The sequence below is a fragment of the Calypte anna genome, chromosome 1 (assembly GCF_003957555.1).
Source record: "Calypte anna isolate BGI_N300 chromosome 1, bCalAnn1_v1.p, whole genome shotgun sequence".
In the NCBI taxonomy this organism is placed as follows: Eukaryota; Metazoa; Chordata; class Aves; order Apodiformes; family Trochilidae; genus Calypte; species Calypte anna.
This window is the reverse complement of record NC_044244.1, coordinates 50,610,387-50,634,637: the sequence shown is the minus strand read 5'-3', so window position 1 is coordinate 50,634,637 and position 24,251 is coordinate 50,610,387. Positions and strand designations below refer to the sequence as shown.

Here is a 24,251-nt window from a genome sequence, read left to right as displayed (position 1 = left end):
AAAGCTCAAGATCTTACTTAACCAGCTGTTATCAGAGTATTTGCAGGGTACGTGAACTCTCTTGCCTTACATCACTGCGCTGAGAGGAGGCTGTTGGCTTTCTGATAAAACTCTGGCGCTTATGAAAAGGAATTCTGCATTTCAGGAATGATGTACACTTGATAAAACAGATGCCTTACACTGTTATCACTATTGGCTTAGGAGGGATGTGCAGTAAGTGTTGCATTGTAAACAAATATTGTCACTATCTGCATTTTAGAGAGGGGAAAAGTTAGCAATCAGATACAGTGTGTGTATCTCCACGGACATCCTGTGCAGCTTGTAGCTCCTCAGAGCCCCCCGAGAGACCATCAGAGGATCCCTTTGCTGTTGTGTTTGCAGCCAACTTGTGTAGCCCCTGGCAGCGGGCTTGCTTGCTTCCCCCCATCCCTGCAGCTATGTGTATACTTGTTATAACACCTTGGGAAAGAAAAGGGTGCTGCCTTTGCAAAGTTAGATAACTGGCCCAGTTCTTTGCTGCCTGATTGGCTGGGAGAGGCCCTGTAAAACCATGCTGGCCAGCAGCCCGGCCCAGCCCTGTGAGACTGCGAGCGATTTCCACAATTGGCCACTTCGTAGTGGGAGAGGGGGAGGTGAAGACAGGCGGGCAAACTGCATCTCTTCCCTTCCTCCTTGTTTTTTCTCAGCCGGAGGAGTTTGGCAAGCTTGCTTTGGGCACCTCTGAGCCCTCATCACAACGCCCAGGAGAGTGGGGTGTAGTGTTGGTGGGCAGGCACCTGGCCCTCCCTTAGCTGTGCCAGTGCAGTCCCAGAACAGGTCATGTCAAGCTGCAACAGCCCCGGGGGCCCTGCTGCCCTGGACTTTCCAGAAGTCCTGAAGTCCCTGCTGGAGTACTCCTTACCCTGGACCAACAAGATGACAGGTAGGATTGAGGGAACACATGTTGGGGTCTTGTTTTTGGCTTCTCCTTCCCCTCCTTAAGTTGCAAGGTGGGAAGGGGGCAGAAGATCTTGTTTGCTGCAAAACCTTCAAGGGTGTTTCCCCCAAGTGTCCAAGCAGACAGGGAGATGATGGCAGCAAGAGTGATGTGCAGCTAGGAGGAAAAACGGCAGCAATGGATTGATTACAAAATCACTCAAGAGGGCTGAGCTCCTGATCCTTTTAATCTCTGTACTCAGCTACTTCTTGGAAACCCTCAAAGCTTTGTGCAGAGACAAGGCTTGGGCACAAATCTCTTCTCACGTAGGAGCAAATTCCAGGATTGTCATCCAGGTTGTCCCATGGTTAATAACAGCTGAGCCCCCAGGCAGTGCCTTTTCTCAGATGCAGAGTGTCCATGAAGTCCAGCCCACATGGGGCAGGCTGACGCTGTGTAAACTTTGTGTTTGATGCTACAGTTGTTTATCAGAGGAAAGCTGGGATGGAGAACAGAGCAAATGTTGTGTTTTCTTGGCAAGAGAGAGCCTTTCTTATACGCCTAGGATTTACTGCTCTCTGTGCAGCATCCTAGAAGAAAAAATGGAAAGGATGCAGGAGGTTTTACCCTGGGCTTCTGCTGTGCTGATTACTTTGCACTTGCCAGACCAACCACTTCTCTATTGCTCCAATAGAACACGCTCCAAGCGCCCATCACACAACTTGGGACTCTCTGGCTTTGGTTAGATGCCACACAGTCTTGGAAAGCTACTTTTTTTGGGTGTTATGTTTTAATGTTCATTGTCGAGTGGTGAGGAGGTGTGTGGTAACACCTGGGCTCAACAAGCTCATGTCTAGGCATGAGTGAGTTCAACTCACAGAAGTAAACTTGTGCTGAGCTCTTGCTTCTGTAGGGAGTTGGTACCAGGACACACAGATGGCTCTGCAGTCTCAAGGGGCAGCATTATCCAGAAGGTAATAACAGAAAAGCCAAATGCCCAGTGTGGTGAGGGACCCTGCTCTTGCTCCAGGGTCAATGGGAGAAAAGGTGCTGCTGCAGCAGTAAAGCATTCATGGCAGGAAGGACATCTGCCTACACCTGTTAGAACAGAGCGAACCCTGTGGGACCCTGTTTCCCACACAGTTCCCTGTGGGAAAGGAGTTAATAGGGCAGGGGGAGCAGCCGTACTCCCTGAGGGGTCAATTTGTCACATTGCTCCACTGCTTCCACCTGTGCTGGCTGGCTGTCTCCTCTGCTCAGATTCTGCCCATTAATGGATGTGTTGACACAACACGCAGTATGAAGCTGCCTGTGGGGACCTGAGCATGTTTTCCAAGGTGACTGATACACAGGTAGAAAGTGGGCCTGCTTAGGAGGAGGCAGTAATGGCCACCAGAGGCTCACGTGGTGTAGAGCCTTGCTGTGGCTAAGCTGAAGTTTGGCTGCCTCTCTAGGACCTCTGGTCTCCACAGCCAAGTGGATTGAATTAATCCAAGGGAGTAGTGTTGGCAAGATTTATCTGTTTGGTGAGAATTGGAGTGGGGGTAGAGGAGAGATCAATGACTTGCAGAGGGAATAATTTAGTCTTAACTCAGTATGACTTATTTGGCAGTTGAGAGTGCTTTTTTGTGGAAGCTTTCTTCCTCAGACCCAGGACCACCCTGCCTCTCAGAATCACCTCCTGTAACCCTTAGAATTTTCCCTATTATGCCACTTCCTTCCCCAGGCCAGCTTTCCCATCATGGCCCTCTTCCAACAGGGCTGAGTTCTCTCCTCCTGGGTTTCCATACCTCCATGATACTCGTCTGGATTTGCTAGGTCTCAAGCCTCTGTCAGAAATGTGTTCTTCTATTCATACCTCCCAGTGGGGATTGTTGTATGCATCCCTCCCTATTCTGTGCCTGTTGCTGGGCTGCTTCTTTCTTGCTTCCCTGCAGCATCCAAGCTGAGCTGTTCTGCATCATCTAGTCCAGACAAGACTCCCAGCAGTAGCAGGCAAAGCTGCTGCATTCCTCTTCTCACATCTCATTGTCCTCCTCTCTTCCTTCTAAGCTGCAAAGCAAAAGAGAAATTCTAGAAAAAACAGGCAAACCCCTGCTTAACCAAGAACGTACAGCTGATGGTGCAGTGCTAACTTCGTGCTGTCAGTGGCTTGAGCCCCTAAACCCCAAAAGTGGTGAAGAAAAGCTCTCAGAGCAGCCTACTTCCTAGCTGGCAGGGCAGAGCTGATGCCCTAACAGGGTGCTGTGAGAAGGAGCTCATAGGAATGCTCCCCAGGAACTCCCTCCCTCCTGCTTTGGGCTAAGCTGTTAACACTATAGGCTAAAGACCCTCCAAGCAAAGTCACAGCTCAGTGGTGATGCAGAACAAAACTTAACCTGTTGGAGCTTGGGTGGAAAGTGCTGGAGGAAGAACATGGCTGATCTAAAGGGAAAAGCCCTGGAGTAAAGGCTGCTGAGTGGTTTTAATAACCTCCATTCATATGGCTGTTACCCTACAAAGCAATTTGCCATTGATATCTGCGGGGGTGGGGGGGGTTGGGGGGTGGAAGGGCGGGGGGATGTGTGCTATGCATGTTCCTTGAAGGAGCCCAGCATAGCACTGAGACACAGCATCATCCCCGGGGGCCTCCAGCGTCAATGACAATGGAACAAAGCAACCATGAGAGCTGTAACTGAGTGGGAAGCCTGCAGCCTGCTCTGCTTTGGCTACATCCCCTTGTCCTGGTCATAGAAATTGCTCCTTCCCCACCTCACTTGTTTGTGTTCTTCTCTCTACCACCTACCACTAGCGGTTTCTGAGGCAAAAGCATCACTGCGAGCGCGCTCCCCCTCACCGAGCTGTGTGTGCTGCCTCTGCCATGTGTGGTCCCACATCTGTGTTTCATTGTCCCGTGTGAAGTGGCATCTCCCTTTCATGCATGGGCTTTTTTCCTCTGCCAGTTGAACTAGGCAAGGCTGAGGGAGTCCATGGAGGGCAAGCAGCAGCCCCGGAGCACAGTGAGCAGTGGAGCATGACCTATTCTCCTTGCTTCTTCCAGCTGGATTTATCAGCCTTGATAAATGATGCATTAACCTGTGCTGTTCCAGCCTGTATTGACGAGGTGGCACTTTCCCAGCTCCCTATAGGGCAGCTTGTGGGCATAAGCTTGTACCTAAGAGTCCCACACTTGCTCCCTGCAAAGGAGGGAGGAGATTCAGCCTCTCAGCAAGAGAAGTAGCAGGCAGATAGGACAGGATGTGGTCTGTCTACCCAGGTTGGGATGGAGATGTCCTCTGGTCCTCGTTGCAGTAACGCAACAGGGGAAAGCTCCTACCTCATGCTACTTCCAATCTGTTCCTTTTCCTGAGGTGTGTGTGTGGAAACTCAGACCTGATTTTGTGTCATGAAGATCATCAGGGTTGACTAGCAAGGGTTAGGTCAAATTGTGCCTCAGAACCACAACGAAATGTCTGAAGTTTGTGTAAGGGCAGCTGAACCAAGAAGGTGCCTGAGTGTGTACCTGGGAAGAAGAGACTTTCTGCTGGCACTTGGGGGGACATATGTACCGTGGCACCCATGGCCCTGTTGGGTGCAGATGGAGCCGTGTCACAGGGTGGTCGCTCACCCTTTTTTTTCCCCGCTTGCAGCACTCTGCGGTAGGTTTGCTGCGTCCGGCCCTTCTGCGGCAAGAGGCAGCGGCTGCTGACAGGCGAAGCCCGTGGCTGTAGCGTCTGTCACTTCTGCGAGCTTATTCACCCTCAAGAGCAGCTCTCTGGCACCCGCCTGTGCTCTTGGGGATGCATTTGGCAACACTTGCTCCCTTTGTGTGTTCAGCAGTCTAAGAACCCAGCACGGTATCGCTGTTGCTGGAGCAGGGTGTGTGTGTGTGTGTGGGGAGCGGCTGGGGAATCACAAGGAATGGCTTGTGATCATGAAAACTTGGAAAGACTCCCCCTCTCCAGATGCCCAGCTATGCCAGCAGCCGCAGTGGAGTCCTCCTCGCTGCTAGCGTTATATAGGGCACACCGCTGCGGCTGCTGCTGGCATGATGTAGGGCACGGAGAGCTTAAATCCAAGTCATGCGGGAAAGGTGATCTCGGGATCCTTAATCGAGGATAGTTAAGTACCGGCTAGAGCGTCGGCACCGGCGGCGCTCCGGTAGCGACGGCCGACACGGTTACGCGACCACCGAGTCCGTGACCACCGCACCGGCTACCCTGGGGGTCGAGTCCAGAAGGAGCCGGAGCCGGAGCCGGGGGTTCGGCCGCAATGGTTTTGGCCATCGCGGTACGGTTGGGTCCGCCCGCGCGGTAACGGTCACCTCGGGCCGCGGCCGCCAAGGGCCTTGCGCGCAGGCGCAGAAGCGGCGCCCAAGCCCTTCCCCCCTCTTCCCCCCCCCCCTCCCGCTTTCAGCTCCGCTCGGCGCGCTCCCGCCTCCCACGCGCGCGCACCCCTCCAAGCCCTCCTCCCCCCCCCCGGGTCCCTCAGGAGCAGCTGGCGGTGACGCAGCGCCCGGAGGAAGCGGGGAGGGAGGGGCGAGGGGTGGGGATGGGCGGGGCACCGCATGCTAATGAGCGGCTTGGACCCCGCCCCTGCACGTGCCTCGGCGGGTGGGGGGCGCGTGCCCGCGCCGGGCGGGGTGGGCGTGGTCTTCCGAGGAGCCCCGGCCAATCGGCGGGGGCGTATAAAGGGCGGGGCGGGGCGTCAGGGGCCGTGGGTGGGCGCGGCCCCGGCACTCATGAATACTGAAAGAGGCTCGCGCCGCGGCGGCGGCAGTAGCGGGTGGTTGCGCATGCGCTCTGGGCTTCTCGCGGCGCCTCTCGCTGGGCTCCGCGCTCGTCGCTGCCTGGAGGCTCCCGGGGAGCTGTCGCAGCCTCGCGCCGGGCGTTGCGACCGTTGACAGCCGCTGACAGCCCGCCCGCCGGCTCGCGGGGAGTATGCCCGGCCGCGCCGCGCAACAGGAGGCGGCGGCGGCAGCGGCGGCAGCGGCGGCGGGAGGACCCGAGCCCACTGCAGCCGGCGGGAGTGCGGGGGCCGCCGCGCAACGGGAGCAGCGGGGCCTAGCGGGCGCTTTCCCCCTGGTGCTGAAGAAGCTCATGGAGAACCCGCCGCGAGAGGCGCGCCTGGGTGAGCGCGGGAGCGCGCGCCGGGGTGGCGGGAGCGCGCGGCACCCTCCTCCCCTCCCCCCCGACCCTCCTCCCCCCGCATCCCTCTTCCTCCTCCCCCTCCCCGTTCTTTCCTCCCCCTCCCGTCGTCTTCCCACCCCGTGCCTCAGCGGGCGGGACCCGGTGGGTCACAGCGGGGCTGGCTGTAGTGTGCGCGGGGGGAGTCCCAGCGTGAGAAGCCGCACGCCCGGGCCTGGTGTCTTTCCCTCGGTACGCCCCGCGCCCCTTCCCTCCGCCCTCTCCCTATCTCCTGCCCGCCCTCCCTCCCTCCGGCGGGCCGTGCCAAGCGCCGCCAGCGTGGGATCGTAGAGCGTCGGGCTTGGCAGGAAGGGTTCGGCCTCACGGGGCGGCCGCCGGGCCCGCTGAGCAAGAGCCGGGCCGGTTGTTCGCCTCAGAGGCGCAGGGCAGCGGCGGCCGCCTCGGAGGTCGGTGCGGCTGGAAAATTTAAGCTATTGCCATCGCTTTTTCGAGCGAATTTAGGTATCCAGGTGAAAAAAAAAAGAAGAAATCCTTCAGGTACAAGGGATAGTTGGACGTCAAGGGGTGAGGCGCTGGTTTTATTCGTTCAGTCTCCTGAAACCTCCCCTACCTTCCAGCACGTAGCTGGGAGCAGCAGTGCAAAGGTGTTGAGCCTCCCCTGACCTAAATTGCTGAGAAGTTGTATGATGTCACGCGTAAACAGCAGATCGCTTCAGATAAGGTTTGGTAATAATCGATGTGAGTGTAACTGGCTGCCTGCACAGGCAGTCCTGTATAGGCTAAACCTGCTGTCCCAGTTGTGTAAATAATACCCCTGGACCTTACAGTCTTCATGGCTGATGGCACGATTGTTTGGTTTTTTTTTTCAACTTTTTACCTTTCTGAGTGGCAGTTTGATTCTGAGGAAGTTTCTTTGCACCACTTTAATGCCCGTTGTACTGATGTATATTAAATTAAGTCCTTACATTTGGGAATCTTGAGGTTCAGAATAGTTTTTGGAACTTCAGACAATATCTAGAGTAGACTGCAGTGCAAGCCAGGTTGGCAAGATTGATCTCAGTGAGAATCTTATTCAAGATCCTTTTACTTTCTGTGCCTGAAGTTGCACAATGCTGTGTAAATGTATACATAATAGTGTGTAAATTCATACGTCTTGTGATTCTGGCAAATTTTTTTTTCTCCTTTCTCTTAAAAAAAAAAAAATCGGCCTCTGATAAAGGTTTTAGTTACGTTGCTATGGTGCAGGATGCTGCAGTATATAGAATCCTGAATCAACAATGTTATAGGATTTTTAAAGATATTTCTTCACTCAGTTGTTTTTAAAGGTGATGGTACCAGCAGGAGCAATTTCAGTTCATGGATGGAAACTATGATGGTAGCTGACTGAGATACGATGACTTTGTCTTAGAGGTGATTTTCTTGTCCAGAATCATGTGATCTGGCCTATGAAGATGTAAAATTTAAAAATTAATCCAGTTTTGATGTACTGTGTTTTTCTAATCAGAAATAATTGGTACTTTTCCTTTCTCTGGATGACCTCATTCCAGCTTGGTTAGGTGTTAATATTGCTTCTTTAAAGCTTGCTAGTGAGCCCATTGCATCTTGATTACTCTTCCCTACTCATGCTGTGATGAAGTTCAGATTGTTCTTGTTCTTAAAATTTCTCCATAGGTTTCCTTAATCCACCTTGTAGTGTTTTTTATTTCACACTTTATGGAACTTGTTGGTTTCTGTTTATTTTGGTCTCTATTTCTTCTCTTGTTTGCATATTTGAAAGACAGAAGAAAGAATGCCTTCTGAGTTACCAGGTAGTTACTCCTAATTTTACAAAAGACTCTTCAGTACACTTGTGACTCAACTGATTTCAGAGGATCCATGCTATATTTTCTCATTCTTTACAGTAGAGAGATAGTGCCAAAATATTAAATTATTACTAATTTGGTTAATCCGGTGGTGGTTTTTCAGCCTTTCGAGAAAAGACCCTGCGACTTTGGTCTGGAATACATGTTGACAAAAAAAACCTCAAACAATTTTCTATGTTATTCTGTGGGAAACTGTATCAGCTAGCTGCAGTGTCCTTTTATAGTCTCTACAAACTACCTATGGGTTTTCCATCAGCTCTAGGTAATTTGACTACCCAGTAAGCAAGCAGGCTTTCTAATCCTCCTGAGCAACACAGGACATCCAATTCCAACTGAGTGCCATCATCTTGAATGCTCTGCCATATACCAAGTATATCTGACTGTCCTTGCTGTAAGTTGTCATGTACATTGTAGGGACTACATAAATAAAAATTGTGTTTTTATAAAAAGTTCTGTGGGATAAGAGAATTAACATTTTGGAGCAGCAGTATAGGTCTCTCTTAGTAATGAGCTGCTGCATGCTCCCCTAAGGATGCCCTAATCACCAGTTGTGTCTTGCTGTGGCAGGAGTGCCTTAATCACTATAATGGACATCAGGAATACAGAACTCTATAAGTTTTCTTGTTCCATTGTCACAAATTGGACTAAAGATTTATGGGGCAGCCAGCCAGCCTTAGTCTTTCTGGTATTTTCAGTATAACTTGGCAATATTTTTTGGTGTAGGATGGGAACTTTTTCAGAAAAGTCTTTGTCAGAAAAGTTCTGTTTGAGTGTGGGATAGCACTTGACAGTTGCAGTCAAAACGTCTTGGTGTGCTTTTGATTTGTTTGTTGACCTTTTTTTGTAGAAAAACCAGGGTGTGCAATAAAACTCTTTCCAGGCTGCTGCTTTTGGCTAAAATAGCAGTATTTCCAACAGCTCAAGAACTAGAATGCCCTGCTTAAATTACTTAGCATAGACTACTGACCTCTGTGTTAACAGCAGATGTTCAACCTAGCTAATAGGTCACAGTAGCAGAATGAGGGGGTTAAATCGGACATGAGCTATCTATCAGCTGCAGAAGTACAGTCCAGATTTATCAGGGTGACCTTGAATCACTGCAAATGGAGCCTCTTAGGATACTGCAGCTCTGCTGTCAAGTAATACCTGTTTACACTATAAATATCTTCAGAGAAATAATATTTCAGGTCTGTGTGCAGGCAGAAACTTCCTCCTCAAGATGCAAGAAGTAAATTAGTGTTTCATTAGACATTGTACAGCCAGCAGGATGTTGTGCAGCAGAAGTAAAGATTAAGTGAATTGAAAGAAGGCCAGTGGGAAAATGTCAGTGGGAAAATGATCATAGAACAGGTTTTTTTTACCTATAATGTTTGAAATATTTGGATACCCAATATGCATGTTAACTTCTGCTGCTTTAATTTTTTTCAGATGTTGATGTTGGAAGTGAGGGAAGAGAGGGAGACAGCATAGCTAAACAAAGAGTGCTGGAGCAGTGCTTGTCCAATTGTCAACATGTAGCAAAAAGAGAATTCAGATGGTTCTCCTATGTGAAGAAAAGATCTCATCTGGTGTGAGTCAGGAACAATTGCAAGAGGAAGCTGGAAGGACCACAGTCTTTCCAGGTTACAGAAGTACAGTAGGATGATAGTGCACATCTAAAAGGCAGAAGAAGATCTGATCCAGTAGTATAGTCATCTGGCATCTGCCTTCTGAAAAATATTTTTAAGCCTTATGTTTAATCTACTAATCACTTACAGTTTCTTTTCTCCTGTGTTGTAGGTGTTGTATCAGATGTTGCAAAACAAAATCACTGCTGGCTTGCACTAAAACTGATACAACTTCTAATGGAATGCTGTGGTTTTCAGGAGTATAGAATGGTTGGGGTTTTTTTTTTAGTTGACATTTGAACTCAATATAGAGACTATTTTTTATCCTGTTGATTAAAAAAGAAAGTAATTTACAAATAATTCATTGCCACTTGCATTTGTTTGCTGATGTATTTATTAGGATTTCATCCACAACCCCCAGTGCCAGTCAGGGTACAGTTTTGCTGGCCACTGTGCAAAGCTTGAGGAAATACAAATCCCTGATTCACAAGTTGGATTTAAAATGGTGGTTCCAATTTGATTGGTTGTAAGTGAAATCATCTTTGTATATGGAGTAGATGCAGTTTCTTTAGTAGCTTCAAGTAGGAGCTGTTTAGAATGTAATTTGTGTCATGCCTATTAACCTGCACATTTGCTTTGCCCAAGCTCCTCTGCAAAAAGGAGTTTATAGCAAAAATAGGCATTGGGAGATGGCAATTCACAGGCAGCAGTGTGAAGTGGCAAGTGCTAAGGCCAAAACCTGCAAGGTTATGTTAATAAAATCCAGGTCCAGCAGCCACTGGCCTGAATTTAACATGCTCTTTAGGTACTTGCTCTTTAAGTCTGTGGCTGGTATTTTCTCAGCTGTTTAGTTTTAAATGTGTATCTTCTTTTGTATAAAATGTTCAGAGCATGGTCAATTAGAATGATAATTTACTTTGTATGGCAACACTGCTTTTTAAGCCATAAAAAGCTCTTTCAGTCAAAGTTCTGTACCAGCTAAGGCAACAGCAGAAGGAATGCCAGTTCTATCAGAATAGGTTTTATATGAATAGGCTTTTTTGGTCTAGAGCAGAGTCTCACCCCAAATCCCACCCTGATAAAGAAAAATACTGTTAGCTGTAGCCAGTGTCAAAAACCATAATATCAAAGATTTGTGCATTTTGTCAGGCTAGCCTGTATGAATAGTGGAGATCCAGACTGCTCCAGTGTATGTCCCTGGAGTCCTTGTACCATTGAGCTGAATGTTTGTCAGCTGCCATGGTAAGACCCAATTTGCAGTTGGTTGGGGTACAGTTGGTGACAGTTCCTTTTGAGGGCAGTGCTGGCAGTGCTAGCACCACTTCTGCAGTCCCTTCAGTGCTGATGGATGATTACTTGGATTAATTTTTTTCCCCTTTTTTATTTTTTTTTCCTTTTTCCTTTTCTGCCAGCTTATTTTTATCTCTTAAATTATGTAATTATTCCATAACTTGAGTTTTCTGCTTGGATTCTGTCCCAGACAATTGTTAAGATTCAGTAGCTATGGGGAACCTGGAAACAGCCATTTTTCTGTAATATGTGCACTGTAGCATAGTAAATGGAGAACATTTCATCAGTCTCTTGTGGCTTGAGGGTGGGGTGTGGGAGTGTGCCTTATTAGACATCTCCCCAAAGAGTGAAAATTGTTTGTAGGTACTCTGAGCTACCTATAATGAACAGCATTTGGAGCTATTGCTTTGTGTGGATGTGCTGAGTCATTTTAGAAAAATGCTTCTAAAATACTGAACAATAGACATCCCAGTTTTTGGTGTCTTGTGGGCCTTTTGACAAATCTGAAAAAACATACTCCGTTCCCATTTGTATCTAGATTATTCTTCTGCACCTTCTTTCTTTGTGCATAGAATAAACTGCTATGCTTCCTCGGAGTTTTCTTAACTTCTCCTGTAATTCTACTAGCCAGTCATTTTTGCTGTCTCCCAAGAGGAGCCAGTGAAAGCCAGGTTATTCTGCAGTGACCAGTTAATAAGCTAGATGCAGTATTATATCCCACTTTGGTAAGTTATCACAGCAAAAATGCTGGTCTTGATGACCACTCAAATGTCTGTGGTCCATACACTACAGGGAGTGTGAGCATTCCACTCTGAATTACGTGTGCGTGCATGAATGTTGCCTATTAATGTCTGGTTTACCAGATCATATCATGAGGCAGAACTACAGCTTAATGAATTTCCTTTCATGGGGATTTTGTTGGACTCTTAAACCTGGAGTCTCTCCTGTGTTGCCACTTGTACAGTGACCTGCTTGTATCTTCCAGATAAAGAGAAGGAGAAGATAAAGCTTGAAGAAGATGAGGCAGCAGCTGCCAGCACTATGGCAGTCTCGGCTTCCCTTATGCCACCCATTTGGGACAAAACTATTCCTTATGATGGCGAGTCTTTCCACCTGGAGTACATGGATCTGGATGAGTTCCTGCTGGAGAATGGAATTCCTTCCAGCCCTACTCACCTGGATTTGAACCAGAATCCACTCTTGCCTGTGGCTGAGCTGGAAGGAAAGGAGTCTGCCAGTGCTTCCACTGGTTCTCCTGCATCATCCTCTTCCACTGCAGTTTACCAGCAGTCTGAAGCAGCCTCCAGCACAGGTAGATGGAATAATATGGGACTCTTGAGGGACTTTTGTTGGTCTCCCATAAAAAGGTGCCTCTTTAGATCAAAGAGGAGGCATGCTATTCTGTCAGTCATAGCTGAGGCAGGTTAAGTAGCATAGACATGTTCAGTACAAAGCTGTAGTCTATGCATCAAATAATAAAGATGATGCCTCTCCTTCCCCTCTACCCCCAGAAAAAGTCAGTGAGTGTCTCTGTGTGTAGTCTGTTTCTCTTTTGAAATTAGAAGAGCTGAAACACCAACATAAAGTCTTTACTTTCTTGGTAATGCCAGAGAAGTGGGACATGTTGAGAAAATAGTTTGTCAGATTATTTTACAACGGATTTGGTTGTGACAAGTCACTTGTGCTATCTTGGTGGCTTGGTCTGCTTGAGTGAACTTACGCTGACTTTATGTACCTCAAATGACAATGCTTAATAGAAAAACAGTGAAGCAATCTTCTCATGCTAGCCGGTGAAATGTGAGAACAGGCACTTGGAAAATGTGTGTTAGTGGTGTGGTTTGATGTTCTGTGGTGCTTTGAAGTGGGAATGGAGAAACAAAGAAACAGAACTGTGCTTAAATGCTACTAGGAAACTTCTGCTCTTCCTTTGTAGTATAGAGATCCTCTCTATTAAAGAGTGTAGCAGCTCAGTTTGCCCTAGATTTGGAGTTCAAATGTGATAAACACTAAGCTTTCACAGTGGTACTATTTTATGAGCAGACTTTGCAGGGAGCATTTTGCTCAGAGCCTTTCGGTGAGTCTGTGAAAGAAAAGCAAAATGTGGAACTCCGTCAGTAAGCCCCGTAGGGTGTGGCTTGTTTCTGGGAGCTATATAAAAAACTTGTTCATTGATCACTACTTCAGATGGCACTGACTTTTGCAATTCATGTGTATGTGTTTATAATCAATAGATAAATATGGCAAAGTTCATATGAACACTATCAGTGTCAGGCGGTCTGTTGGGGCACTTGTTTCTACGTGGCGAAGAAGTTGAATACCATTGCATTTGTAAAAAACCCACCTTTATTTAGTCCTTTGTTTGGAAATACAATTGCTTGACCTTTGAAGGACCCAGGGACTGGGGTCTTTGGGCAGGCTTGTCTCCCTAAAGCTTTCTGTGGCACAAAACTCAGTGATGCAAGTTTCTCATTCCTTACTACCGTGGCAGGTACTTCTTAAGTGTGCAAATGATGTAGGTTTTGCCTAGGACATATTAGCTCTTGTCCCACATCTACCTGCTCGTGTCTGTTAGCCTGGCATGTGTTCCTAGAGTTTGTATTATAAACTGAATTGTGTGGCTTCTCTCTTTACCACCAGCTGTGTAGCACCAAGCACACATAGGGAAATAACCTACTCACAGCAGGGTAATAGAGATTCCCAAGTTGGCTTGCTGATTTAATTCTCTTCATCCTGCTGAATGTATTGTAACTTTTCCTGTTGTTGCCAGAGTCCCCACCACAAAATGAGAGAAATACTCCCAGCCCCATTGATCCTGACTGCGTAGAAGTTGAGGTGAATTTTAACCCTGACCCTGCCGATTTAGTGCTGTCCAGTGTGCCTGGTGGTGAGCTCTTCAATCCTCGCAAGCACAAGTTTACTGAAGAGGACCTGAAGCCACAACCAATGATTAAAAAAGCCAAGAAGGTTTTTGTCCCAGATGAGCAAAAGGTAACAGATTTATTGCTGCAAACTTTGCTAGGCCTTGATTGAAGTTTCTGACTCCTTGTCCAAATACTTTGACATACAAAACTAGTGAATTATACCTACGTGACTTGGCAGAAGCGCCATCAAGAAAAGAATTGTCAAGTCGACTGCTGTTCTTGCTGGTTTGCAGGTTTAGTGTTGTAAGATAATTACTGGGCAGGAGCAACTTATGTGATACACAAGTCAGAAGTAGAACTTCAGTCACATCCTCATCAGCTGCACTTTTGAAGGTTGTTGTATTCATTTGCCCAGCATTATGTCTGGCTTTAAGCAGCGCCGACAATAGAACAGGTTGTTTTCTGTGAAAGTTCATTCCCAAATTGAAACTAAGTCAAGGGAGCGTTGCATTTGGACAGCTTCTTAGTAGCCAGGTCTCATAATCTTCCTGCTATCTAGCAATGCACTTGGTTTATCCTAAACCAAGGCTTGTGTACAGTGCTGTGTTGCCTGCATTTTGGTGTCAGAGCTCTGCAAACAAACGAAGGAGGTGTTTCAATATAGCAGCCAGTAGGAATGTCATTGCGTGATAAAGGTGTCTATTTGATACAGGTGTCAGGTTGGAATTGTGTTTGTTTGTTTGTTTGCTCCCCCTTCTTTGCTGCAGGATGAAAAATACTGGACAAGGCGAAAGAAGAACAACGTGGCAGCAAAGCGTTCCCGTGATGCTCGGCGATTAAAGGAGAATCAGATCACCATCCGGGCAGCCTTTCTGGAGAAAGAGAACACGGCCCTGAGGACGGAGGTTGCAGAGCTGCGCAAGGAAGTGGGACGGTGCAAGAACATTGTTTCTAAATACGAGACCAGATACGGACCCTTGTAAGCACATCCCTTTTCCTTGTTAAGGCTCCTTGGTTTAGCCTCTCTAGGCTTCTCTGCCTTCCTTAGGGACTCCCAGAAATAAAGTTTGTGGAGGCTTTGTCATTTAGCATCTACGTTTAAAAAAAACTCTTTAACAACCCTGTTTCTTTTGGCAAACTTGTTCAGGCCCTTTCCTGATAATTATGTTGCCCAAAATCTTAGTTTCCATATCTACAACTTTAACACTTCTAGAGCATTTTCTGATGTCACACAATAGGGCAGGTTCACCTGTCTGGAGGAATAGATCTGGATTCCTCCTGACTGGACAGGGCTCTTGCTATCTGTTCTAATCTCCAGTTTAAGTGGAGAAAGAGCCTAGAAGTCTACATTTTTCTTTTTTAAACTTACGGTCTTTTCTCCTTCTCCACCCTGCCCACCCCTCCCAGTCAAACTGTAAAACTTAAGATACAGGTAGATGTTGCTGGGCGGCATCATTGAAATTACTTCTTCTCCCATTCAGAGGCAGTAGAAAGTACCTGATGGGTAGAAATCTGTTCCCGTTGAAGAGGAATAGGGGAACCTTTGGGACAGAAAGACAGGAAAATATTCAATCTCTTGTAAAACCAGGTATCTCAAGGTTAATGCACAAGTGTTATGCAGACAAGAGCCAGCGCAGTGTTGATTAAATTATTGCTCAAACATTTTGGTAGGTTCTAATCTTGGATAACTTCAGAAACCAAGGAGAGAGAATAATAGAGGATCTCTCTCTTTACAGATCTGGACAAAATAATTTGCTGTGGATTTTAAGGTGTATTTCCACCACCACCGCTCTTTTTTTTCTTGGAGGGACTTTCTTTTAGAACTGCTCCTGAAGCAGCATGTTATAATTAATTGAGAAATAAGGGAGATTTAGAAAAAGTCTGGTGGAATTGCCAGTACCTTACACTTTAGAAGAAAGAATGGGGTTTTTTTGTGAGTTGTTTTTTTGGTTTTGTTTTTGGTTTTGTTTTAAGAAGCAAACAACCCACTGTTATTTTTACTGCACGTTACCTGTTGTACAAGAGGTTGAGAAAGAGTTGTGATCCTTTGCCTCGTGAACACTCAATGGAACAAACTACAGTCACTCTAGACAAGAACCATTTACCTCACTGTCTCTTGTGTAGCAGCATATCTGGTCTCTCTCCAGCTTGCTTCCTGTTTTACAAAAATTAGCACACAAGACTTGCCCTCTTGAAAGTAACCTATTCTTGACACCAAGCACTGCTTCAACAGTATGTGGTCTTAAAAGAGAAAAATACGTTGTGTGTGTTGTTGGGACCTTTTACATGACCTACAGCTGCAAGAACCAGAAGCTTTAACAGAGTGTATGTCTAGAAGTCATCTTAGTAAGAGAAGCTATCTTAAGATAGTGGCTGTGTCAGAACTTACAGGCTACATTTCTGGTCTAGTATTTGTATTAGGGATTAAATGTGGGATGGATGCTATGTAGACTAGTTTCCAGTTCCCCTATTGAAATCTGAGACTCATTAAAAATAATTAGGAATGTTTTTCTATACAAAAGACTTTTTGCCTAGCTTGCCTTTTAAACATAATGTGGAAATTGGTAGGGTTTAGACCAATTGTGTGTTGACTTCTTAAGGAAGTGCAGAAGGAGGCTAATCCAGAACTCAAAGTAAATGTATGCTCTGAACTGTCTCCCCCTCTGTTATGCTCTTAATTTGAGTAGAGTGGCTCTTGATGCAGTGTTTGTCTAATTTCTTTGAAACATACTTAAAATTGTCACCCTTTCAGCTGGGGTTTTTCTTACCCAGGGTGGTGTGTGGTGGTGATGGTGGGAAGTATGTTATAAATAAATTGTCACACTTAACACTTTGCTTTGTTTAAAGTGACTTATCTGATTCCGAGTGATGCAACTTTAAAGACTTTTAAAAACAAAGAAACTAAAAAGCACACATGAATCGCCAGTCTTCAGAGCGAGCAGTGAAAGCTATGAGGTGTCCCAACACAAACAACAGACGATGACCCTGCCTGCCTGCTTGCCTGCAAGTACCCCATCTGAACTACCCAGGGCTGGGCATGACGAAAAGTGCAAAGTCTCCTTAATTCTGTATATGGCTTTCTTATCTGTCTTTCTCACTGTAACTACGAACTACAATAAGCTTACTTACTGGGGTTTTGTCAAGACACTCCAAAGTTCATGTCTCAAAGTCTGTTGACAGCCTATGTGAATAGTGACTCTTTGTTTTGGCACTTGAGTGGAAGAAAATAGGGAGTTTTAGATTACAATGTCTGTATATACTAAGAACTGCTATATTTTAAGACTTTCTTCCCTGCAGTAGAACGAATTCTGTTTAATACTGCAGCTCACTTCTTGGTACAGTGTAGCATCTTGTTGTGTACTGTGAGTACAGAATTAAAGACACCAGGAAAACAGCAGTCTATGATGTGTGAGTCTCCCAGTGTGGAAAAGTACAGTGGATGTATCGAAACAATCCAGAAAGCACCACAGTCTGCCATACAAAGAGTAGTAACAGACCTCTATCAAATGACCCATGTAATAGTAAAACACTTTGATTGCTTTCCTGCTCCACAACTGCATTGATATAACCTGCCTTTTCTTTTGTTTCTTTTATGAGGCTCACTTTCTTTTATGGTATTTTGCTGAAACAAGATCTCTTCTTCTGTTAACTATTTAGCAGTCATGGAAAAGGTGCTAGTCTGAGCTACTGATCCCCATGTCTTTTGGCAGTTTGAAACTACCAAATGAGTTTTAGCTCCAGCAAAACAATGGCTAATAGCTGTCATATTACAGTTTTCTGTCACTTGACTACATGAGAAGTGTGGTGGCAGAAGAATCCTTTGTTCATTTTTATAAAGCAGAAGCAGCCAATTATTTCCTGCAGTTAACAACTGTGAGCATAAATATCAAGACCCCTGTGCTGGTGTAGGAGAGTACATGAAAGCCTGGACAGATTGCAGGGATGTTGATTCTGTGTAGAAGGTGGAGGAAGTAGGTAGAAGTTCCTTTATAAGAGTTTCATCAACATAACAAGAATCTATGCTTACACTGAGGAAGCTTAAGAGCTAAACTTATGTGGGAAGAAAGTACTTAATTTCTGGGAAAGTAATAACAGGGCCATGCTTGTAGCCAAAATGGTGCTTGTAAGACAGGAGTGTGTTCATGACTGGACATTGATAACCAGCATACACCTCAAGAAAAATCTTGAAAGCTTCTAGAAGCACAAGTGCCAAAATTGTGAGGCACAACTCGTTACCAGCAAAGCGCAACACCATACATAACATTGACAGAATAATTAAATTCTGCATTTACCCAAGAGATTCAACCCCTAATTTCAGAGCAGTAAGGCGAAGAGAAAATGTTGTAAACTTCATTTAAAATAATAATAAAAATCTCAAAACCCAGAACACAACCAGTTTTTAGACAGCATAACCTCTGTAAAGAGCATTAAATGCACTTACTGACCTATAATTTTTAATGGACCAGGTTCTGAAGTGAAGGAAGTGCTTTTAACTTTTTTGCTGGTTACAAAAGCATATGTATGAGTGTACTATTAAAATTTAGGATTCCAAAGCTCTGAGATAATCTTGGGGTATTCCCTTCAAATAGGTGAATAGTTTAGTTCCCTGTTGCTGAGATGACAGCATGTATCTCTTTGTGTCCTGTACTGGGGATTTGGGCTGATACTTTTTGTGTGTAGTGTGCTTTGTTGTTTTATTTTGGTTTTAAAGGCCAAACCATGGATTTAAAAACAAACAATCCTGACAGCATGTAAATGTAGCAACTCTTTTTGCATTTTTTATTTTTAAATTTTCAGTTAGCTTTGAATGGCTGTTCTTGAAAGTCATGCTTCTTGTTTAAATGACAAAGCTAAAGGGTACTGTAACTGGGTAAGGAGTTGCTAGTCCTTTACGTAGGGCTTGCTGTCTTAGGAATAGCTTTTAAGTACTACATATTGTATACAGATTTGGTTTTGCAGTATGTCATGCTACTTTACAGCAAAATATTCAGTCAGTGAGAATAGTGTGTGCAATAATATTATCTTTTTCTCTTGTATTAAAAGCTCACAGAATGGAAACTAACAGTGAATGTTCATTAGATCTTTCTTTCAGAGAAGACTGTTAGCAAATTCTTGTGCTTCCCTGTAGGACAGTGCAAATTTGCACATTCTGTGACTTGTGTGTCTAAGGGTTGCAAAACTGGAAAATCGCACTTTAGGGTGAGTGCAGCTTAACTTTTTTAGTTGGAGAAATTTTTTGTTAAGAAGCAACATCTTCAAAGATAGGCGAGAAAGTAGTAACTATTTAAAGGAGTGTAGGTATTGCCAGACAAAAAAATTGTATGTAGTGCTGAACTGCTTTCTCAGTTTTTGCAGTCTCAGGAAATTAAGCTTACTGCTTCAAAGCTCTCTGCTCCTCTCGGAATGAGTAAGGATTTAATCTTGTTTCTCTGACTAGGATGACAGTCCTATCAGAAGTGATAACGTAGGTATGGTTTCATAGTGATCATAAGAATACCAACACTCTTTTAGTTCAGTTTGAGCATTAGAAAATGCTGAATTGACATCGTGTGAGTCTGAAGTTCTCTGACCTTGGAACATGCTCTGTAAGAGGCCATAAGTGTGCCCCTGATGCTAGTGTACCCCATGCAAGCCATAAAGGGACCATCTCCAAGGGGAGACAGTAAAGGGAGTGCACATTTCAGCAGCACTGCAGGGATTGACAGTAAAAGGAGCAGTATTTGACACAGCTGTACATTCATTAGGAAGTGGATTGACACCAAATGGCCATTTCACAGTACTAACTTTGAAAATGTGTAAGCTTTTGATGAGATTTGTGGGCAATGAGTGTTGTCTTGCACAGAAGAAACAGACTATGAATACAGGATGTGCTACATTTAATACAGTATTGCTTTCATAGATGGTTTTCTAATCTACACGTTATTGTAACTTATAATGCGGGTTTGTATTTAAAAATTCCCTAGAAGCTTAATCTTTCACCTGTTGCCAAGATCTTCTCCCACTGAAGCCAGTAACAAGGATCTCTAACTCCCACAGGAAAGTGTCTTTAATCTCACGTGGTCATTGCAAAGTTTTAGAAAACATGAGGCTCATGGGTGTCTGTGCTTTACTTTGGAGCATTCTGTACGGGAATCGGGTGGATATAGTGCAGATTGCAGGTGTAATGTTAGTAAGCTGGTCCTGTCACTTGATCATTTACACAGTTAGTGATGGTTTTGGTATTCATATAATCTGGATTCTGCCTTTTTTTTTTCTTTTGCCCTGCATGTACAGGGTGAAAAAGTAGTGCACTATAAACCTGTGCTGGGAGAAGAAATGTTTGATTGTTGTTTAAAAAAAAAGTTAAATATGGCTTTTTGCAGTTCTTCTAGTAACTTTTTATGTCTTTTCAGACAATTCTCCATTGCCCTGCTGGGTTGTTTGAAAGCCCAAGTATTCTAGCTGCAGAAATCACTTTCAGCATTATCTGTAGGACTGCCACTAATTGTACCAAATTCGTTTCAAGTTGGGAGGTGCAGTGGAAGGCCAGAAGCTTTGGGAATACTATAATAAAACCACTTCTATAGAAAAATATTTTTTGTGTAGACAGCAGAAATAAATGGGCTTGCACAGAAGAGAATATTGCTGCTTCAACCTTGTAAGCCTCCTCAGCATAACAAGGTTTTTGTTCCTTCTGATCAGATGCTTTTGTTTTTAGTGAGAGCAGAGGTATCTCAGACCTTTGTAAAATCCAGATAGGTTTTTGTTGACCCTTATGGTTTTAGCTGCTAAGCACAAAATAAATGCAAATTTGTCTTAGTTATTAAGTCTCATGTTTTGGGCAACCTTATAAATCCAAAACCAAAAAGATCATTTATATGATTTCACCATACCATGCTAGTGTTTGGCCTTCGCAGCACTGAAAGACATAAGCTGACTTTCAGGTAATTGCTCTGATCTGTGTATCTGCCACTGTAACATGGTGAAGATAAACTTGCAATGAAGGGCTGCAAGAAAGGCAGAAGGAGTAGGTTTAACTTCTGTGGAGATGTTATCATAATGCTATAGAGAAATTAAAATTATTTAATCCATTATAACCCAGAGTATTCATACAGAATGTACATTGTTAGTTTGATAGTATGCTGTCCCCTAGTCAGTCAGTTTTGGAATGTAAGCTTCTTAAATTTCAAGCAGTTGCAGAGGGAAATGTATCTTTTGAGGAAGCGATATGTGTAGTTAGTTAGGTACAGGTGCTTGGCAAAAAGAGTGAAGAATGAAAGCAGCAAGAGAAGAACTGTGCAAGAGTCAGACCTGAGCGAGACTGCTAGAACTGAAGCCTCACTGCTAACAATTTTGGGTTGATTTGGGTCCCTGCAGTTTAGCATCATACAGAAAATATGTATTTGTTTAGGTTTTGGGAATATCTCTTTCTTGATCTCATTTCCACAGTCTAGAAGAAAGTGAAAGCAAGTTACAGATAGGCAGGAGAGTTACTGCAGAAAGGCATGAGAAAATAGCTGTTGATATAGCTAAGTGCACTGGTGCAATGGGACTTGACATGCTGATGTGAACTGATAGTGCTGTGTTGTGAGGAAGTTACTATCTAAGGCCCCAATATTTTCAGGCCTCAATTCTGCTGTCATTTCTGCATGGGATGAGCTCTGCATCCATAAAGAACCAGGTGGACTTCACAGGATCTCTTCTTGACTGTGAAGCTCTGCCCAGACAGTCAGCTGTGGAATTGTATCCTTAACAGTCCATCAGCTGTAGTTATATTAAGGCTGTTGATATTAAGTGTAATTTGGGTGCCTGTTACATAGCCAAAACCCTTGTTACTTAGTTGTCCCAACTAAGGCATGAGCAGAAGACCTTTGCTGTACAACATCTGTAAAAAAAAAAAAAAAAAAAAGAAAAAAAAAGTAAAAAAAAAAAGTACTTCACATATGTCTAGTAAATTAAGGCATGTGATTTCAGTCTGTGGGTCTCAACAAACTTTGCTTGTGTACCTGCCTGAATGTTTTATTAGATCTGCAGCTGTGTCTCGGTGAGAAGGGATGGCAAATTGTTTTCCTGAGGGGGCACAGTAGGAGCTCTCATCTGTCATGTTGCAGGTGACCGCTTGCTACTGGCCAGAATCACAGGTGGATGCATTCTCTGCACTTTTATGTGAAGTTGTCTGAAATATGGTGATTAACATGATTATTGGAATACTGTATTTTGTATAACTTAGAAAATGTAAATACACTTTTAAAAACTAATCTGTTCTATGAAGTAATAAATAAGTGCTTCCATTGTAATATCTGAATATTGTTAATGCTTCATGTAGCTTGATTTGGGATTATTTTTTTCCTAGAGAACTACGGAAAACAAAACAAAGATTGATGTTGTGGAATTATAGTCTAGTTGTGATGCTTTCTATCAATGAAAAATGTTTTAAAAATAATAATTAGCTACCTAAGCAGAGAAACAGAGAATGTGAGGGAATTGATTCTCTTCAGTATTTCTTTTAACAGTAGTCACTGGTGACATTTATAATTGTATTCTTCCCATGCCATTAGCTGGACAGTTGATTTGTTGGTTTTGAGTAGCATTTGGAAAGCAGCAATGTTTAAATGATTCATAAAGCTTAGTGACTGAGGGAAATCGAAGGTGTTTTTTAACTGTTCTCTCCTTTGGCTCAAACAGATCTGTCTCCAACCTTCAGCCAGACTGCAGCAGGTTGCAATGAAACAGTGGGTGACTGAAACTCATTTGTAACCTGGATAGTTTGCATCTTTATTAGTTCTGTTAGGTATATAGATGACACAGGTATCCTGTTGTGATGTGGAGAGAAAAAAAGTGATTAATGACTTGGGGCTTTGCTGAGTACATGTTCACTGGATGCTGCACAGCTGGAACTTTCATCAGCTTTCATGAACTTTTCTATCTCATGTTAAAAGAAAAAAACAAACAGTGGTGTGAGAATCATGAACAGTCTGCTAGGAAATACGAACACTTTGCTTTTGAGAAGGAGGTGAGATTGATCCATCAGCCTTCATCTAAAGAGATTAGCTTGTGACGACTCTTTCCCCAGCCATAATATAACTTCTTTATCTTGAATGCTGTACTGGAGCAATCTCCTCTGGTGACAGCTGCATCTACAGTATTCCATAAATGGCAAAGCCAGAGCATCTTTTGTAGTGGGCAGAGATGGTGACATTTCCTTATTTTTTTTTCCCCCCTTCCTTTTTTTCCTCCCATCTCAGTGTCTCTGGGCTGCAAAAGAGCTACAAAACAGCTGTGCAAGTTACTCAGAAAACTCAGTTCCCTTAAAACTTTTTCAGAGTTTTTAACTTAAACAGTTTGAGGGAACTCCTAGCTGCTATACTTGGCCTGAAGTTCTGTTGCCTATTGGATAAAAATTTTGGTGGTTTTGTTTGTTGGATTTTTTTGGCCTCAGATGTGACACTAATCTGTCCCATTCATTCAGTGGGATGGATGATAAATCTGTATTTATACAAGATATAAATCTACTCTTAGTTTTACTGCATGTTAAGATGTAGACATCCAAGAAATTAAACTTCTTGAAGCTGCAAACATAGCTGCTATTTGAAGCAGTCCATAAAGTGCATTTGAAATCATCCTGAGAGATTCTATAGAAATTAAAGAGATAAAATTGTGAAGTGGCTGGGTTAAACTATATTGCCATAAATAGTTTTAATTTATATATTAATCTTTTGTCCCAAACTGCTTATTTTGTACATAAACCTACACAGTCCTGGCAGCTGGTGGGTGAAAATAAAGGTGCTTAAACAGCAATCTAATGAGGAAAGGGCATTTCATTGTTGCGGAGTTGGTATTATTTTGTATTTCCATTTATTACACTTTTTTAAATGTATAAACCATAGATTTGAATTCTCAAAGTCTTCAGCTTGGATTTTGTGAGTAGTTTAAACCCTCTCACCTCTCTGCTCGTAACTGGTTTTTAAGAAAAAGAAAAGCTTTTGTTTAAAATGTAAAATTTTGACTGTATTGAATTATGTTAGTACCCTTCCTTTTTAAGAAATAAAACGTATATTCCACTATGCTGAGATCCAGTAGTTTTGTTCTCCAGACAGCATACTGTGTGCTGTACGCCTCAACTGCCAGCATTGCACCTGCAATTTGCATTGAAGTTGGTAGACAATAAAGTAGCTGATCACCTTCTAGGACCGGGCTCTTGCTGTGCATTTCCCATGTGTTAACTGTTAGGTGTGCTGTTAACAGGTATACAATTCCCCACTTGTATTTTCTGGATTAATTTATTCCAAAAAGTTGGCAAAGTTTTGCATTTGTCTGGTAGTTGACTCTAGGTTGAGCTCTTTCAGGTAGAAGGAGAAATCCTGAGAACTAGTAGTCAGCTGCATACATTTGAATCTTGCATGGTCTGTTATTTTGGGGCTGACAGCCACCAAAGAATAATCAGAATTTAATTGTCTTTCCTTCATGGGAAGAAGGAGAGTTTATGGTAAGTTTTAACAGTGAAGGCAAGTTTCTCCATTCCCTCCCATTTTTTTACCTAAACCTTGTTGGTTTGGTTTAGGGTGTTTGTTTTGTTTTGTTTTTCAAGGGCTGATACCTGGAGATGATCC

The 24,251-nt window shown here is 44.0% G+C and overlaps 1 protein-coding gene across 4 annotated transcripts; it reads left to right on the top strand.

The window, feature by feature from the left end:
- The first annotated feature begins 580 nt into the window (after positions 1-580).
- TEF (TEF transcription factor, PAR bZIP family member) lies at positions 581-23,705 on the top strand. 4 transcript variants are annotated; one of them, XM_008497295.2, is made up of 5 exons: positions 581-922; positions 11,787-12,113; positions 13,569-13,789; positions 14,430-14,641; positions 16,510-23,705. In XM_008497295.2, exons 1-5 carry the CDS (start codon positions 820-822, stop codon positions 16,529-16,531), a joined length of 885 nt encoding a protein of 294 aa, XP_008495517.1. In that variant the 5' UTR covers positions 581-819; the 3' UTR covers positions 16,532-23,705. The 4 variants fall into 4 exon arrangements, with proteins under 4 accessions (XP_008495517.1, XP_030325048.1, XP_030325046.1 ...); XM_030469186.1 differs by lacking the exon at positions 581-922 and adding an exon at positions 5,697-6,025; XM_030469188.1 differs by having other exon boundaries at positions 620-922; positions 14,430-23,705.
- Positions 23,706-24,251: the final 546 nt, after the last annotated feature.